This window comes from Amphiura filiformis, chromosome 2 (assembly GCF_039555335.1).
Source record: "Amphiura filiformis chromosome 2, Afil_fr2py, whole genome shotgun sequence".
In the NCBI taxonomy this organism is placed as follows: domain Eukaryota; kingdom Metazoa; phylum Echinodermata; class Ophiuroidea; order Amphilepidida; family Amphiuridae; genus Amphiura; species Amphiura filiformis.
Genome location: NC_092629.1, coordinates 46,234,092 through 46,254,745, shown reverse-complemented (window position 1 = coordinate 46,254,745; position 20,654 = coordinate 46,234,092). Strand labels below are relative to the sequence as shown.

Genomic DNA, 20,654 nt, shown 5'->3' with positions numbered 1-20,654 from the left:
TAGTAAACTCCCTTCCAAATAATTATCAAGCTATGTAACGTGACTGTGGCGTCAATTATGATAGCCCCGCCCCATTGTTAATTCAAATATGGTATGCACATTACATGCATGACCCAGTTCTATTGTCATTTTGCGCGCGCGTTGGTTATGATCAACAGACTATCAATGAAAACCCATTTCAAATATCGCCTTGCTTGCAGAGCTCTACATTGATTGGTCAGGCTAAGTCGCCGCTTACACAAACGGCAAGACACGGATGTGATATATGTGATATATAGAAAACTCGTCTGACCCAGGATCGATATCGGTAAAAGTGAATTCCCACAAAATGCTGGGAACTGGAAGGCAACTTGCCTACAGATTGGGAGGGTCCATGTATCGGGTTTATTTAATGTTATATAATCTACATTACCAGTCGTTCTCCATGGACCCGAGGGAGGGTCTACAAGACCGTCCGTCTATCCATGCCTAGGTGAAATAAACCTACTCATGTGATTATTTAGCCATGGTCTGGCCTGCAGCTGTCTACTGTTTTCCTGGGAAACAACTATTTCCAATGTAGTGGTTTAAGCGTCTTAGCTCACCATTAGCATGATAAGGGAAACACATGGGCTGGTAAGGCACCAGACACAACTTTGTTCGATCTTTGGATCGACCGTCGATGCTGCTTAATGAACTATTAACTAATTAATCAGAATTATTAAACTCTAATTTTATATTGGTCAATATCACTACAAGCACAAATTACTATTTTATTACAATTAACAATAGAAAATTAATTAATTTCATAAATATAATAAGGATCGACCAAACATCGATGGTCGATCGAAAGATCGAACTAATTTGTTTCTATTGCCTAAGTTGTAATCACCTGTACCCATCCACCTTATACATACAGTGCAACAGGTTACATGAAACTATCATTTTCCCCCATTGCAGATTGCAAGAGGCGAGTGTTTCGGTGGGATCTCTCGACTAGCTGGTGCCATAGAGGAAATCCGAGCAGAAGGTGGTAATGTCATTCTATTGGATGGCGGCAACCAGTTTGAAGCTACCTCATGGTTTGCAGAATACAGGGAAAAAATATCCGTCCATTTCATGAATCGTACCAGATATGATGCTATGGTAAGTAACCTAATAAATAAAAATTTCAATGTTTCAATGTATTGAAAAACGTCAATGATTTTCCACCATTGACTTGTCAATTATGTTTCAATCTATTAACATTGAAAACATTAAATTGTCAATGTTTTATACTTGAAAAGGGAATTCAATAGTACTTTCTAATAGTTTATACTTAATTGATTAACAAAGAGAACATAATAACAACCACATCAGCGATATCACAGTATATGTCAATGCTACAAGTGACTGGTACATGATTACTTTGATTTTAAAGCTTGGAAGTAAAGATTTAAAATATGTTAAAATCATTTTGTCGACTTGTGCTCATTATCTTAGAGCGGGTCACAAACATTCAACATGTTTTCAATTTTTTTTATTTCAATGTCAATGGTCAATGTTTTTAACATCGCAACAGCTTAATTTCACCGTGTTAAGATCTTTTTGGGACATCCTGTATTCTCTGTTTGTCTGCCAATTACCTCTTGTAACAGGCAATGTATCATAACAGCAATACGATAAGAAATGCTGTTCCTTTGTGCCTAGATAATCCCCTAAATCTGGGCATTTTACATTTAACCCTGAAATGAGACTTGGTCTTCCGTTGTTTACAAAGAGCAGACGTGATGTAAGTCATTCTACCTTCTGATTTTTTCTTCAAACTTTTGAACAAAAAGCGGGAATATGAGCTTTATCAGTAATAATCTCAGTATTGTCTACAACGCAGAGTGCCAAAATACTATATTCGCTCTTTCCTTCCACTTGCTTTTTTTTCCTTATTGTAACATTAACCCCGCATGGCTATATAGGCTAAAAATACCACGAGGACAACCACTGTGCAAGCATGAATCCCACGTGATCAATGATACAACATGATAAATAGGACGTCTAATGGAGCAATCTGCACATTTTGAATTTGCACCTTACTTGGGATTTGGGATCACCTTGTCTTTATTTCTCTATACCAATTTCAACGAATGAGGCCTTAAACCGAGCTGAAAGATGCCGCAATTGGTTCTAATCATTCCTATCTATCTTTGTTTAGGATATACAGGGGTGAAACTATTAACTGGTTGCCTCCTGCATAATATTATAGTCTATATATATATACCTCCAGTCACCGGCGCTAGCTTTGAAGTTCAGCTTGTGCTGCGTTGGCTTAGCGTGATTTCTTGCGTGTACATATGCGACACGTTGATCACGCGCGTAAAAGTATGTACACGCACTAACGCTAATCTAACGCAGAACATGCTGAACTTCAAAGCTAGTGCCGGTGACTGGAGGTAGATAGTTGTGGTACCACTTTGTTGAAGTGGGACTAGTCCAGCTCCTTTTACGGCTGCCAATAGTCGAATAAAGCTGTAAAGGTTGTTACAAAAAATTTATACAATTCAGAAAATACATGTAGTATTAGGCAAACATGTCACTTGTTGATTGTATTGAATTTTACTTGCTCGTCAAGATAGTTTCTAAAGCTACTACATAAGCTTTGTTTCAATAAAATCGGTAGTCTACAAACGAAGATATAGCCAATTGTGTAAAGTAGTCCTAAAACAGCTTGGGCCACTTTCGTGTCTTTGTGAAGCAAAAGTTACTGAATTGAACTATGTGGAGAATTGTGGTCGGTGCTCTTAAGATAGGTAATTGTAAACGATGGGGCTTTTGAATATTATATTTTTATTTACTAATGTGAATTAAGTGAAAGAAAAACATGAAAAACCTTCGCCTTTGTTCTGAGATCTTTGACGATAAGCCTGAGAGCTTATTTTACGCGGTACAAACTTGATGTGCGAAATTGTCAAAAAGTGGCTCAACGCGGTCGATTAATGGTAAATAGCGTTTGAACATGAACTAGGAAAGACACCAAGTTAACTTTTTCTGTTTAAATAGCCAAGATATTGCTGATTCTACTGCATGTCGTATTGACCCCTTTTAGATTTTCCTGAATAGCAAAAAAAAAGTGCAATTGCTAATCATGAAAGTCGATTTATACGCAATACAAGCTTGATATTGTTGGGTTTCGTAATACACAAGAAATGCAGTCAGACCAATAGATATAAGAAGAGGCTTATTTATTCATCATACACGAACTGAAACATGACAACAACTGACCAAAACATAACTGACCATGTGGTTTTAGGCCCACAGGTTTTATACCGGTCAAGGATTAGGGTGGTGTGCACAAAACTACTGGGGGTAAAAGGGTACTAAGTGCAAAAGGCCTAAGGGAAATCATCAGATTGGGTTGCCAAAAATAGTGCCCTAGATTTTATTACCAAAAATCCACATACCCAGGATCCCAACAATATATGCGCGAAAAAGTCTAAAGTGGCCCAACTCGTATTCTGGACGATGTAGTTAATTGAGCATAGCGTTTGACCCCGAACTAGTAAAGAAATCAAGTTTTTCTGTTAGCCTAGATGTTACTGGTTCCAATGCATATAACATTGTTGCCATGCTCTCTTTTACTTTTTTCTGAAAAGCGAAATTGAAAATGTATAATTTTTATTGTTACAGTCTGTATAACCGTCAATCAGAATATACATTGGAAATTACAACAATTCAAAGTCATATCATTATTTTGCTTTATAATTCATAATCATTTTAGAATTCAAAAAGTTTGAAATTACATAACACCTCTCAATAGTCGGGCAATATGTAAAGTTCAAATAGTCATAGGATGTATTAGATGTATAACGATCGAATAAAAATTGTACTGTAAACAACATAGTTTGTAGTCTTCCAGTAAATCCTTCAACTACAAAACTTTAAACTATGCCGATTTTTATGAAACCATACACTGCTAATACAAAAATACTCAATGTTGAGTAAAAGAAAACAACAGAGCAACAAAATGAGTGAATAGAATAGCTCAATGTTGATTAAGTTATACTCAAATTATGTAAAAATGTATTTATCAATAATTTGACTCATTTGTTGCCATGTTCCCTTTTTACTCAACATTGAGTAATTTCTACAAACCTTTATTTAGAGTGTATACATTAAAATTGACGTGATTTAGCACTTTATTTTGGTACGAGCTTCGAATTTTTGCAGTGAACTTATTCGACAACACTATTTGTTATTGTCTAGAAAACTTAAGTACTCTGCCTATAGAGTAAATAACGGTATTAAAAATTTGGCAAAGTATTTGTTTTTGAGAGTTTTAAGTTTCAGTTTTCAAAGTAAGTTATTATCAAATAATCTAAATAGTTAATGTTTTCATACCGATATTTAATGTTATTTTGTTGAGCGCGGAAACATTACAAAAATTAATTGATTTTGTGGATAAGCCTAATAAACGAACCCCGCGAAAAACAACACTTGTTTTTAAGTTAAATAGAGCTAAAACGTAAACGTTTAATATTAAATTTTCATAGCGACTGCACTTTAAGACTATCTGCTTGTACTCAGCTGGATTTTTGGACGTATTTCATTAAACTACGGTTCCTCTGTTTCCCTTAAGATCCTATACAGTCTACCACATAATATCCGTTAAACGTCAGTGTAAAGCATTATTGCAAACAAAATTGAGCAAAACTGACATAATTTTATCAGATTCGCGCACTGTTAATGATTCAGTTCCTTCAGACCTGTAAGTCAGATACCTGTGGGTTTTAGTTCTACAATGTCGAATATAATGAGAATGAGGTGCTGCAGATCCTAGGAGTCACAGTCGACAGCATGAAAGCTAACCTGGACAAAGCACATTTCCATTGTCTCATCCAGAGCAGGACAGAGACTGGGCGCTCTGAAGAGAGATGCAAATAAACTTGATGTCAGAGGCAGAGCCCGGGCAGAGCAACCGTTTCCCAGACTCAGGTTCGCAGTATGATGGTATATGCCTCACTGTCTTGGATGAGTGCCAGCCAGTAGCATGGCAGGGGGCAGACTGCCCCCCCTCCTCCGACTTCTAAAATGGGGACGCAGAAGTGGAAAAATGGGGACGAGCAGAAGGGGAGAAAAGAGAAAAAGAAGGGGAAGGAGAGGGAGAAAGAGAAGGGAAAGGGGAAGGAGAGGGGAAAGAGAAGGGAAATGGGATGAAGGGAAAGGGAGGAGAGGGAGCGTAAAAGTAGGGAAGATACTGACGTTTGTCCCCCCCCACCCTCGGACTGAAGTGGCTGCAACAACGGTGCTCTACATAATGCACACTAGCTTGTGCCCACCAGACCTGAAGGCACTGCTACCAAAGCCATTTGTAGTCAGAAGAGCTACCCCGAACTCCAGCTTGTCCATGCCTTGCCATGCTCTCACAGTACCAGTTTCTAGAACCATCTACTGGCAGGATCTTCACCCACGCTGCAGTTTATGTTTGGAATAGCCTACTACAATAGATGAAGTAATCGGAGACAGGCGGCCATAGTTTTCGATCTCATCAGAGAAAATGGTACTCTCAGTTCTTTATGCTAATCACGCTTTATGGCTTTAAGTGACCCCCCTCCCCCGTTGAAATGACCACACTCTATAGTTTATAGCCTTTCACAACATTTATCTAACAAGCTAAAAAGGATCTTATATATTGCTTTTTATTTTGACAGTCTTGTTCATAAATCAATAGAAACTGATGGGTATCAAAAATACTACCAATCATTTTGAAACAGTCTGTACCCATGGTACCAGTCCCATTATATACGAACGGCTTTGTACAGAGAAAAGTGGAGGTGTGTGAAAGCATCAATCATTGTGTCGCCCCAAGATATAGAAAGATTGATTATGTGATGAAATACAAATTTATGGTTTTGATGGCTGCTAAATAGCTGTCAAAATAAAGGTAAAGAAAACATATTTCTGGGTATTGGTATATCAAAATGGCAGAGTGTAATCATAGTCTATGGTGTAATCAATCTGCATTTTGACGACAGGCTTATAAATGACAATAGTAGCATTTTAAGCAGTAGAAAAGGCAAGCACCCGGCAGAGCTGCTCATCAGTCCGAAGGGCCATTAGGTTTAGGCAGGCTTTGGGGCATTTTAGGTTAGAATTAAGGTCAGGAATAGTCCCGGGAATTAGGGTTGGGGTTAGCATTATAATTTAGGGTTATTATTTAGGACAGGGTTAGGTTGAAGCCAACCGATGGTTGATGAAACGTCCAGAAGTTTTGACTGGTCTTGATCAGATGAAATTCTTTATATTACGAATAATCTACAGACCCGATGAATTTATTCAAGGAAAAGGGTTAGGTTAGGTTTGTGTTTAGGGTATAGTATCAGGGCATAGGTTTATAAGTTAAGGTTAGTGTGAAGTTTATTGGATAGGGTATGGGTTAGGATTTATAACTAAATTATTAGGATTTCGGACTATTGATCCTTCGAATTATCGACCTCTAACTCTTAAGGCCACATTGTTCTTTTTGTTCTCGTCCAAAGGGTTTTGGAAATTAAGTAATGACGGATGGAGGTGGGGGTTTTCAACGCAAAATTAGCATTGCCAGATAGCACGCAGTTGCAGTCTTTTAATCGACACATTCTTGGAAAACGATGAGGAACTTTATAAGGTTCTAGGACTAGGAGTTGAACATTACAAAAACGTCTTTAAAGGAATTTATTTTGTTTGATTTAAATTGTTATCTTCATAATGAATCACTGGTTCATTATGAAGATGATTATTTCATTATTGCAACTAACCCTAATTCTAATAGTAACCCTAAACCTACTCTTATTAAATGCTGTGCATAATTATAGTAATCGAAAAAATACAAATTATAGATAAACTATAGAAAACGATGCAAGCCAAAAACTCAATACTATAAAATGTGGGCTAAATCTAAAGCATCTGTGGATAAAGTTAAGGCTCTGTGTGCGTACCTTTGGACTTTCAATCAGCATGATCACCTATTAATGCTATCTTCAATCTGAAATTACCTGGTGGGCACAAACGATTTAATGCTCTTTGGTTGTCATAGCTGTTTAAGTGGGGTGTTAAATGAAATACTGACCTTTCACTTGAACTTAACACTTGGACGAACTGGACGCATTAACAGCTGTTTCAATCAACATCAATAATAGTCAACACAGATTTATTTCATATTCAACTGATGGGATATGTATACAGTTATTATGTGTGGACCACATCTGATGGAGCAGCAGGACGCAGTTTCCAATTTAAGGTTTCATTATTAACGCCTATAATGTAAAATGATACACATTCTATCCTAAACTTACAAGACTTCATGTCCCGGGTGCGATACAGGGTTCACGCCTTGCAAAATATGCGTGTTTTGATTATTTAATTATTGGTTTCACATACAAGCTTATCAACTAACACACTAACTTACTAAATAGTTAATTTATTAACTCACTAACTAACCCTCTAACTTACTAACTTACTGATTTGCTTACGCACTTACTTGCGCACTTACTTACGCAAATATTTACTTCAATATTTCCTAAACTCTCCTTGTACTCTGTACTGGAATATAATACGCATAAAGGTTGTAAGAATCAAAATTATATAATTTAGAAAATAGTATTAGGCAAACATGTTCTACTGCATATCACATTTACGCAATGACCTCTTTTATTTTTTTCTGAACAGTAAAAATGCAATTGCTAATCATGAAAGTCGGTTGCAAGCTTGATATGCGCGAAAATGTCAAAAGTGGTCCAACTCGTGACGATTTATTTAATTGAGCATAGCGTTTGAGCCCGAACTAGTAAAGAAACCCAGGTAGAGTTTTTCTGTTAGCCAAGATGTTACTGATTCCACTGTTGCCATGATCTCTTTTATATTTTCTGAGAAGCGAAATTGCAATATTTTGTTACAGTCTGTCTGTATAATAACCTAAAGGTCGTGCATGCAATGGTCGTATCTAAATGTATTTTTAAATTGCAATATTGTTATTTATACGTCAAAACGTGAGCTAAATGTGGAAGTACAAAAAGTCCGGACCTACGCTATTTCCCATTGTCAAAGCAAAGTGTGAAAGAGGTTCACGGTCAGGTTTAACCAAGGATGCAGTGATACCGGAGTACTGACTCTATTCGGTATGCTGTCGAATGATGAACAACTTGTAACACTTTATTCCATCAACGCTGCAGGTGTTTAGCAATTAAATGTTAAATTTATAACAACACTTAAAGGAAGGTGTGTATATATAACAGCAACTTGATAACACGCTCAGTGCTTTCATTGCGGTAAAATTCTATGGAAAAAGAAGTCAAATTCGAAACCAATTCGAAAAGTGCACAGTTAAAGTCATTTGATTTGGTTTTGGTAACATTAATATTAAGAGCTCGGATAGCGACGTTTTCATGTATTTTTTGTGGGACCTGAGAAGCGAAAAATCTAAATTATTTGATATCAGAAGGACATTCCTCGTATTCAAAATGCAATTCGATATATCTGATGTGCTCTCTTATCCCACAAAAAATACTGTGCATCCGTTGCTATAATATTAAGGTATTTATAAAGGTACATGCAGAGATAGGAAACTTAGATGATATGGCTATAAGCTGTTGATATCCAAAGTACATGTTGCTTGCATAAATGCGGATAGGCGTTTTTACACTATGCTGACACAAACGCACAACTGATTCAAATAATATAACGGTGGTCGGCCCGATATCTTAGGTACGCACATAAAATCCAAAATTCGTTTCACGTCCCCTACATTTTTGGAAAAGTGGGGAGGGGGATGTGTTTGTTTTTTGTTTTGTTTTTGTTTGTTTGTTTGTTTCTTTGTTTGTGTTTTTGTTGTTGTTGTTTTTTTGGGGGGTTTTATTGTGTTTTTTTTGTATTTTGGTCTGTTGTTTGTTGGTGTTTTTTGTATTTTGTTTTGTTTGTTTGCTTGTTTGTTTGTTTTTGGGGTGGCAAATAAATAAGATTGACATTGCTAGTACTTAGTAGTAGTAGTTTTCAGCATCTGCTAGGAAAACGATGAGGTCCTTTTTGTTTAAGAGGGGTACTCATGCTGACTAATAAACTTGTTTATCAGCAAAAATGTAATTCTATGATATGAGTGTATATTGGTACTGCGTTGGCATGTCAGCCCAACCGAAAGATATCAACATATTAAAATACAAATAAAACGTTCATTCCTTTGTCGCTTTAATATTGGGGGAGTGAATGAGAGGTGTAATGCTTAGTTTGGATCAATTACTCCAAAATAAAGAGCAACCTTTATTTTAGTCACCATGGTAACTGAATAATTTGTTTATAAGTTACCAAAGATCATCATGATAGGTATATCGGTTTATATCAAGCACTTGTTATTTGAATTAAAAGAAATTATGGAATATTATATTTGTATATACTCCCCATTCCATGAAAATACAGCACTAATTATTTGGGATTCAAAAAATATGATTAACTTCTGCTAAATGAAACATAGCTCAATCCTAATCATTCATTTAGTTCTAACTGGCAACAAAAGTTAAATTTCGCTATTTGTCCAAATTTATGAATTAAAAACCAAAAACATGCATTTGTAGTGTCTTTTTCACATGTTGTGACAATCAAGTCTAAAGACTTGTAACGCGAAGTCTAATATCAATTTATGCATTCTAATTTTGAAAAAGACATGTTTCATTTCTCGATCATGTCGATTGTCAGAAAACATGCCGAAAATACATGTCTTTGGCTCTTTTTCCAAGAAATTAGTAAAATAGTGAACTTTTTTTTCTTTTATCTCCACTTAGTATAAATGAATGATTAAGAGTAAGATACGTTTCACTTTGCAGAACTTACTAATATTTTTAATCCCCAAAAATTAGTGCTGTATTTTTCTGGAATGGGGAGTAGGTGGGCACAATTTCATAAAACACAGATTTGAAATATTGTGATAAAATCTCTTTTCACATACTTTTGAAAGTAACACTAAAGAATCAGCATGATTTAATACCTGGGGCATATATTGTCAAGTTGTTATTGGTATGTTCATCTTCTACAGCAAAATAATGCAACCCTGTTATACATTCTTCATCAGATACGTTCTTTTTCCATTGTAGTACTTTAATCTAACCTACTTCGCTCCGTGCGGGAGTTAAGCAGTAAACGACGTGTTTAAAACAATATTTTGTATTTATCAAATTTCATGACTTTTTGTTCTCATTTTTTGTGACCCAATACGAAAAATATAAATTTTCGTTCAAAGAGTATATCTTGTGATGCCCCTGGTTCTCAGTAGTGGTGCCTAAAATGTTTGAGTTTTGGAAACATGCTGTTGCCAATTTAAGGAATTTTATAAGTTAACAATTACATGAATGTAACTTTATGGTTTCTTTACAAAAGTTCAAGGCTTCATGAAGTTCAATATTTCCTTCTTCTTCTTCTTCTTCTTCTTCTTCATCTTCTTCTTCTTCTTCTTCTTCTTCTTCATCTTCTTCTTCTTCTTTCTTTCATTTTTTTAAAGCAAGATTTCCTAAAGTTACCCAGCTGCAAAATGCATCGCAGAAACACAATGCATAGTACTAGGTAGGCCTATGTATTTTAATGGGAGTGTCATTTGTTTGTCATCATATCCAAACCCATAGCCCGTCTTAAGCATGTATATCTTATTGATCTGATTCAATCACCATATTTAAAATGAATGTGTGATTTAAAAATACCGAAAAATCCGTCTTATTTATCAGCAATTTCCATCTGTAAAAAGTATATAATTTCCATAGCAAGGCCGAGACCAAATTTCATATTCGTCTCAGATCTCAACCGGGATAATTCGGCGAAAGTTGAGTGATCAAAATGTCTACCTATGTATCTGCCGCATCAAGAGTTCAAAGTATTGGAAAGAATTTCTAACCTTTGTTGATAATATCTCTATCTGGGTACAATTGAAGCCAATTACGCGTCACCATTATTGAAGGTAACCGTTGCAAAACAAAATGGGTTCCAGTGACTGCATCTATTGTTGACATGACAAGTTTTGTACCATTATTATTTTACGTTTGGCACTTTTCTATCGCGTGAGATTTCATATAAATATAAAATATATTCTTGTCAAAATACAAAATTTTAATAATTCAGATTTGAAAATCAATATCTCGATATAGGAATAACATTAAAACGTTCATGGCAATTCTAAGGATGACTATAAAAACTATAGACAGAGTAATTACATTTTTTGGGGAAACAAAAATAGTGTTTTGCCCGATAGTTCATTATTGTTTATAGTACGCACGCGTTCGTCGCTTCACTTGTCATGATGACAATGAACTTGGATGCCGTTGCACTTTTTGACGTTACAAAAGACGACCGTTTGGTGCAAATTTATAACTACAAATTAGAGGCTGTGCTATGGGATGTCAATTTGCCCCCAAAAAGGTATATAGGCCTGATAAATAAATAAATAAATAAATAAATAAATAAATAAACATATAGATTAAGTAAAGTAAGTAAATGGCGAACAAAAATAATTTCAAATGGAATAAGTAAATAAATAAATAAATAGATCAATAAATAAATAAATAAATAAATAAATAAATAAATAAATAAATAAATAAACATATAGATTAAGTAAAGTAAGTAAATGACGAACAAAAATAATTTCAAATCAATAAATCAATAAATCAATAAATCAATCAATAAATAAATAAATAAATAAATAAATAAATAAATAAATAAATAAATAAATAAATAAATAAATAAATGAAATAAAATACACTGAAATAAATAAACTATAAAATCAATTTAAATCAATTATTTACAAAATAATGCCCAGGAATTTTTCCACCGTGTGAAAAATATAAGACTTCCTTTATACATACATTTTGGTCTAGCTGGATTGGTGCCATTTATTTGCAGACAAAACTTAGAATGAGCAAAATATTAAATTACTTGTCATAGTAAATATATGAATTTGTTGTTGTTTATTTTGTAACAAATAAACAGCGTGACAGTTTTATTATTTACGGTCTCTGATAAAAAAAAATACTTAACAAAGAATGGTTCTTCGTAAAAAATATGGTTCTAATTTTGTTTTGTTTTGCGCAAAACACATTGTGTATGAAGAAATACATAATTATAATGAAATCCTTTTAAATTAAACAAACTCAGATTATTAGATTGTAGTACTATGCAAATCAAATCACATACGCCAATTTCAGTAAAACTAAGATTTATAATTAACTAATTTAATATTGCGCACTTCATGAAACCAAGTGTATTTCCTTGTGTATGTATAGAAATCATCAAATCTGCTGAAACTTCTGAAATATCCTTGTTTCAACGTTGCAACGCCTCGGTTAGGGGAGAGCGGGGAGTGTTCGCCCTAGGGGCAGGTGCGCCCACCCCTTGTTTCTCAGCACTACGGCTATCGGGGAATTTGGTGATGGCAAAATTAGGTGACATAGGTCATTATAAACATTATGATCATGTCAACAAAATTATGTTATATGCAGTGGAATCTGTAACATCTTGGCTAACAGAAAAACTTTACTTGGTTTCTTTACCAGTTCAGGCTTAAACGCTATGCTCAATTAACTAAATCGTCCAGAAGTGGGTCACTTTTGACATTTTTGCGCATATCAAGCCTAAATCCCGTAAAATTGACATTCATGATTAGCAATTGCTTTTTTGCTTTTCAGGAAAAAAGAAAGAAAGGGGCTCATGGCGTAAATGTAACATGCAGTAGGATCAGTAATATATTGGTTAACAGAAAATGTTTACTTGGTTTCTTTCCTAGTTCAGATTCAAACGCGATGCCCGATGTTACTCAAAGACCCATATTCAGTGATCCCTGCGCAATTAGTGTTTAAAAAAATTAAAATTGTTCATAAATTGCTTAAAAATGAAGGATAAGTCACAAATTGTCATTTGATATTTTTGAAATGACAAATTTGGCAAAAAACGAAGAAAACAGCAGTACTGCCGAAGTTGAAGCCCCAATCAAATACATGTAGCTAATTTAGATACTGTCAGTATCTAAATTACAGATTTGTGTAAAATGTCTTATTTTGTCTTAAATACACGGCTTTCGGCTGAACAACTCGCAAGCTATGTTTCACATCTATGACAATGACAAAGGTATACCAAAATCTGAATTTTGATGATTTTTACGATCATCCGGATTAGCAAATCACTGTATGGGTCTTTAATCACCAGATTTTGCCATGTTCGCACGTATCAAGTTTGTACCGCGTAAAATGAACATTTCCTGTTTATCGTCAAAGATTTCAGAAAAAAATAAAGGCTTTTCATATTAAATAATAATATGATATTTATGTCAAATGTATAAATTAAACTGCGACTTCAAATGCTCACATTGTTTAAAATGACCTACTAGTATCTTAAAAGCACCGACCAGATGGTTCATGACTCAATTCAATTCAGTCACTTTTGCTATACACAAAGACACGAAAGTGGCCCAAGCTGTTTTAGGACTATTTTACACAAATCTTCGTTTGTAGATCACTGATTTTATTGAAACAAAACTTATGCAGTAGATTAAGAAATTACCTTGACGACAAAAAAAAAATCAATACAATCACTCAGCGACATGTTTGCCTAAGACTATTTACTATTTTTTTTTTGCTGTTACAACCTGTATATCTGCAGATCTGGTTGGGTAAAACTTCACCTAACCATGCATGGGCGCCTTATGTACAACCATTTTGTTGGGTAAAATATCACCCTGTTGTTGGTTATATTAAATATTTCTGAACTAAACTCCTCAACAAAAGTCTGGAAAGTTTTTTGAAGCATCTATATTTCAGATGAGTATACTTTTCTGAATGTAGCGGGGTCTCAAACCGAATGTGCCATATCTTCACAATCTGGGACTTAATGCAATCTTCCAAGATGACAACGCTCGCCCCCACAGAGCCAGGGTAGTCAGAGAGAATGTAATGGCATGCCATCAGCCCAGACCTCAACCCGATTGAACACTTGTGAGAACAGCTTGGTCGTGATGTGCGTGCTAGAGTAGCCAATGCAACCACATTGAATGACCTGAGACGAATCCTGGTTGAAGAATGGAATGACATTCCTCAGCAATGTGTGACCAGGCTGATGAGCAGCATGAGAAGGGGTGCAGGTGCCTGGCTGTTGTGGCTGCGTATGTTTTTTCAACTCGCTATTGAGGTCAATGACTAGTGTTGCTTAGCTTTGTTTGGGCACAGTATAATGGTCAGTTTGGCACATTCTGTTTCAGACCCCACTATTTTACAAGACGTGTACTCAGCCGTAAAAAGGTGATTGTTTCAAATGTGGTGTCATTGTAAAGGGAACTTTTAGCTATCCATTGATATGCAACATGCTATTAATATGTCACAAATAATCTGAGATATAGATGCTTGAAAAAAACTTTCCAAACTTTTGTTGAGGAGTTTATGTATATTTAATATCACCCAACAACTACATGACAACAAAAGGGTTGTTCATGAGGTAGGGTTGGATAAAGTTTTATCCAACCGTTCTAATAGTGTAGGGTATATACTTGTGCCACAGAATTAGAGAAGTGACTTGTGCCTAAACATACTAAATTTGAACAACAAATACCTTGTAAAATGGTTAGCAAAATGTAGAAAGAGTACACAATGTCATAGGTGAACAGCACAAACAACGCCAGTCTTCAACGCCTTTTCAAACATTTTGGCGCGATTTGTTCGTAACTTGCCAAAAATGCTGCAGACATTTTTTTGTTAAACGTAGTACTTCATGACGCCCTTTATGCCAAACTCGCAAAGCCTGTGCAAGTACTTCAAAACAAAATGTGACTGTATGCTCACGATAATTATGTTGTCTACATTGATCTGCATAAAACCTATGTTTAGAACCTGTCCAAATGTATTAGTGTCACATTTTCATTTATATTTCCGATTTTCTTGATATTTAAGCTTAGTTTTAATCTTCTTCGGGACATTTCATGGTATTGTTGAATGAAAAACATCCTATTGCGTTTCAAAATAAGATATAATACGCTAGGTACAAATTAGCGCCTACTCTTGAGCAGAAGCGTAGCGAGCACATTTTCAGAGGGTGGGCAATGTGGGCAAGACAACTTTTAAAGAGGCAAACTTTGACGAAAATGGGCAAAAATTTGCTAAAAATACCAAAAATGCCTAATATCTTAAATATCATGCCGGCCAGCACCCCACAGGGGGTGGGGCAAGAGGGAGCAAGACTTCTCACATGAGGAGGCTGTCCCCACCTTTCCTTTGCTACGCCACACAGTGTCATCGCCCCGATATCTTCATGGCAGAAATCGCCATGGTATGTTGAATCCACCGCCACGCATGGCCATTTTGTTCCGACCTGTTTAATAGTTTTGAGACGCATAATGGGCCGAGGGACATCTGACTAAGGCTACTGACAATTGCCCGGTGACTGACCTTGCTGTGTGTGAGTCGAGCATGGTACGCCATAGGTTATATGCTTTTAGACTTGGCCTATACACTGCGCTATATAATTCGGCACATATAAATTATTGTCAGTTTTTGAGTTCAAGACGCAAGCTTGTTTCTCAAGACGCAAGCTAACGACTATCATATCTGTTCAACACATATATTCAAGTGCAAGGAACCACATCTGGTTTCTTTAGACGAAATCATTTACGGGAGATATTCATAATTTTCTACCCCGGTGTCCAAAGATTTTCGTCTGAATATCAAAATCGTGCATAGCACATTCACGTGTATCGATCCCGGGTATTGATTTTAGTATCTCTGGTGTACGAAGTAATTATTAGCCAGGCGATGTCGGTGTGCGCCACTGCTCTTGAATAAGTTTAGGGGCTCGTTCGACAGTGCCTCATTTCAAATGTTTAGTTTTAGTTTTGGTTTTGGTCACGTGGTTTCCTATTGTCCTGCCTAACCACTTGAATCATCGAACTCATTGTTTCTACCTTTTGTTAAAAACTGAACATTTGTGTCAGTCAGTTTCGGTTTTGGTTTCAGTTTCTTATAAGTGGTGTGAAGAAGAAGTTTCCTACTCTAACCGCTGAGTGCACCAAATCCGCGTAACTTCGGAGTAAGCTACTAGTTTAGTAAGTTGGCGAGTACCTCGCATTTTGAGACTTCCAAATCGGCGTAAGTTACTAGACTAGTAAGTTCTATTGTTATAATACTCGGCAACTTACTCTTCATCTTTTGCGGAGTAAGTTGGCGAGTATCTCAGAATTTCGTGACTTCCAAATGTGCGTAAGTTACTAAACTAGTAAAGTTACGCCACAGCTATTGTTATTTACTCGGCAACGTACTCTTCATCGTTAGAGGAGTAAGTTGGCGAGTAAGCAAATCGGTTCGTAGATAGTGGATAAAATCATTGATATTGATGAGATTTTGAAAGTAAATAATATGATATTTCGCATTATTGCGTATTCTGCGTGTGGAGCGTCTCGTATTAATCAATCAATCAATCAATCAATCAATCAATCAATCAAACCAGCAATCAATCATTATTTATTCCTGTGACGTGTCACATAGTGATTACTGAATGCATGTTGAATTCCATTTGTATCTTCAGTAGATAGCATAATTATAGTAGGCCTACCATTTAAATTTCACAATAGAGAAAAAAAGTCCCATTACTTGATTCGTTTATTTTATGCCTTACAAATTTATGACAAGGGACCGTTCACAAACACTTGTTCGGGGGCCTGATGCCAAAAAAATCCATTGCGAAAATTTTTCGGGGCCCCCTTTTGAGATCACAAAATTTTCAGCCCCCACCCTTTTTTGACATTAAAATTATGGGTCAACCCCATAGAAAAGCATTTAAACTCAATTTTCCCAGTAATATTCGTGGTCATTTTGTTTCAGGCCTTCCAGAGTCAAAATATTTAAGGGCCCCCCTTTTTGCATCAGCTCCCCCTAACAAGTATTTGTGAACGGGCCCCAATTGTATTCTATATACTATACTGAATAATAATTCGAATCTATGCAAATATTTTCATATCTGGGGACATATGTTTTCAAAACTCAAGATATCTTCTATCTCTAATATAGGCCTACATTATAAATTATCTTATTTCAGGATCTCCCCAAGCTTCAAGAATGAGGAATAATTGCAAGTTTTGTGCCCTCTATCCTGTTGTTTATTCCATTCCCGGTTCGCCTAGTTGCAGGGCTGCAAAATTACACACTATCACAAAACGCTAAATACCCTCCCTCATCCTACCCCTGGGGCACACCATCTGGTTAATGTTTGAATAGAGTAGGCCCACGATTGTCAGATATTTTGCCCAAATTGAAAACAATGTTGCGTCATTGTTACCAAATATCATTTTTAAAAATGATTTTTACAAACACTACACTGCTGAGTCCCCCACCCCTGGCGTTTTACCCCTTTTGTCATGGTGTGACAAAATAGATATCATAATCATAAACCTATATAGGCCTATTACTACAAAGCACGCTAAATACACTGATATGGTATTTTGTTTGTACCGGGGTATTTAGTCATTTTAGTGACATAACACTGCTTATTGTTGAAATTGAATAACAATTGACCGCGTGGTTAAAAACGTGATATTAAAGGTGCTGATTGGGATTCACTGCTCCATTAACGAAGATACTAAAGAAGTAGTTACTCGCCAGATACGCTTCAGCGCAAGTCCCAAAAATACTAGTTTAGTAAGATACGCGGCAGTTGCGGAGTAGTTACTAAAGAAGTAAGCTACTAAACTAGTAAGTTACGCGGATTTGGTGCACTCAGCGGTAAGTATACAAAAGAAATGTTTAAATTTCGCAGTGCAATATTCACGAGGAGAGAAATCGAGCATGGTAATCTACATTGAAAGACGTGGTTTACAAAATCGAATAAGCCTAGGCTATTTCACCTGTGAAAAATATAGACCATCGAAATATTTGCATTCGACATTACAAAAGGGCCACTACTATTGTAATTGTATAGGTGCTATAAACAAAATCGATTCATGTCCTTAATCCCATGTACCAGAATCGATGGAAGGCCATTATATTACCTCTAATAACCTGATGACTTTTACTGAAGCAATTTTTACTGCAAAAAGTAGAAGATAGAGGGGAGAGGAGATTGTGTGGTGTGTGTGTGTGGGGAGGGCAAGGGGGGGGTATGGGCCAGGAGAAAGAGAAACAGATGGGAGAGAGAGCGTTGGAAGTGAAAGAGAAGGGGGAGGAGAGCTCAAGATGAAGATATCGAATGTAGGGGAGGAGGAGTGGGGAAGGAGTCACTTAGGGAAGAAGTGGTTATATAGGGAGGGGAGTCCCCTCTTAAAGAGGTATGGGTTGTGCTTCCCGGGGATAATAAACTAATTCATAATCAAATTATCTCCATACATCGTTTATATTTCATACAAACAAACAAAGCCCCCACCCCACCCCATCCTTCAATATACGCGCATGTATATGATTTCTAGGCCTAGAACTCGTGAGTGTAATATGTCACCTTCGACAGAGAGCATCAACTGTCGTCCGCGGGATAGATTTCCGATATCAATCATGATAATAATTATGTTAGCACAATAGGCTATTGTATACTTCTGGTTATATACCCTATACTGTGTCCTCCCAGCATAATAGTGTTATGATTGCAGACCAGATCTGCTCTACATTTTAATCCCTTGATTTTTGGTTTCTGAACAAAAGAGAAACCAAAACTAAAGATTTGAAATGAGGGAGTGTCACATACGTACAAAGTCCGGGGTTGAAGGTGTGCGGGTATGTGCCACGGTTGGGGGTACCGTTTTAGCGCTATTGGTTTGTCAGTGGGTGGGTTTTCAGTGGAGAATCCAGTTCTATTGGGCTATTCCAGATAATAATCAATCCCCCCTATAGAGGGCACTGGAATTCCATACTCTTTTTGTATGTACTCTTGTCTGGAATTCCAGACTTTTTTCACCCAAACTCCTTCACAGTCATATAATCCAAACCTATAGAGGGCATCGGAATTCCAGGCTTTTTCCCCCCAACGCGTCGGAATTCCGGACTTTATTCCCCAGCGCATCAGAATTCCAGACTTTTTTACTCCTTTTTCCCCCAACGCGTCGGAATTCCAGACTTTTTTACTCTTTATTTATGGAATTCAAGACTTTTTCCCCCACACTCCTTCAAAGTCATGTACTCCAAACTATAGAGGGCATCGGAATTCCAGACTTTTTCACCGAATGACGCATTGGAATTCCAGACTCCCCCCCTCAATATCGCACTCTTAATATTAACTGCACTTCCAGACTGTCTTCCCTCATGAAATACCTTCAAAACCATATATACTCTAAACCTATAGAGGCCGTCGTACTGCCAACCTCCCCCCCCAGGCCTGCCAAGAAACCTTTGCCTCCTCCCTTGACACATGCCAAATTTTGTGATCCCAATTTACAAACCTTAAATGGTCAAGTCAAGAAAATTTGCCAATTTAAGCGTTTCCGTACTGTGTTTTTAGAGCGTTTTATTTAAAAGGTGGCCTATGGGTGCCAAAATCGCCCCCTCCCCTTCTTGGCTAGCCAAAATTGCTTGCCCCCCTTCAGCTCCTGCTCCCCCCCCCATGGCTTGTGATTTAATCTTGCATAACCCAAATACACCTATTTATTTGATACATGGGTGTTTTATCGTCATTCGTGTTGGACACTCTGAGTTTAATATTATGAGAGTTTTAAAACTCTTTTACACATTTCCACTCTGTAATTTTGAGAAATACTAGAAAGAAATCAAATTCAACAAGAAATGTCTTTAAAAAGACAACACCATGGATGAAATTCATGTTTGATAATTTTACATTGACAAGTACTTGGAATGCTAGTAATTTTTTGTGTGTAGCACATGCACAACTAACCGGGTTGGAAATGTTGTTCTTGTCACCACGAATACCACCAATGACATACTATAAGCTAAATTGAAAAATGTGTGTTAAATAGGTCGACATTTAATTTATACTTAATTTATACTTGTACAAACAAAGGGATCAATGGCAATCACATCCACCGAGTTTCGCATCAATCCAACAATCTATATTCAGACGACTTTGTGATTACGTTTTATGATATGACTTTGAACATTCGGACAAACCAACAATATATATTCCACCTCAGGCTCAGATGACCTTTAACAATTATAATCAAAAAGACTGATTACTCAATCCCAGGGTTCCCTGGCTCAATTCAATCTTTATTTTCTGAATGTGTTGATTATAATTGTTACTACTAACTGCCCAGTTGCTCTACCAAAATGTATAAAACCAAAGCAACTATCTACCCCAATTACTGGTATTTAACCCCCCTAGTGTCACTCCCAACATCAATTAGTGATGGTATAAACTAACCCTAGTTAACAGTGCAGGTGCCTGGGCACCTTATACCCAGCTTGGTTCCTGTCTGGTCATTATAATTGCTCATTATAATTGTTGAATTAGTGGTCACTTGTTGACAGCTTATCAGTAGCCTGGATCAGCAGGGGTGCATTTATATCATTTTTCATAGAGCAATTGTTCAAAATATTTAATGTCAAATGGTTCCTAAAACCTTATTTGTGAATGGATTTTATCGTTAACACAACCAAATGTATGTTTAATATATCAATTATTCCATTAACAGCAATTTCCTAAGTTTCCATCCATAAATAATCACAGAGTATCATCTGTTTACAAAATAAGTGTTTATTTTCAGATTTCCAATTAACCATTATCAG

General features: G+C 36.4%; 1 protein-coding gene across 1 annotated transcript in view; it reads left to right on the top strand.

Moving 5' to 3' along the window:
- Positions 1-20,654, top strand: part of LOC140146291 (snake venom 5'-nucleotidase-like) — a 71,719-nt gene that overhangs the window by 20,800 nt on the left and 30,265 nt on the right. Inside the window, exon 2 of the mRNA XM_072168082.1 lies at positions 940-1,125. Within this exon, the coding sequence (XP_072024183.1) occupies positions 940-1,125 (186 nt within the window). The remainder of the gene's footprint in view (positions 1-939; positions 1,126-20,654) is intronic.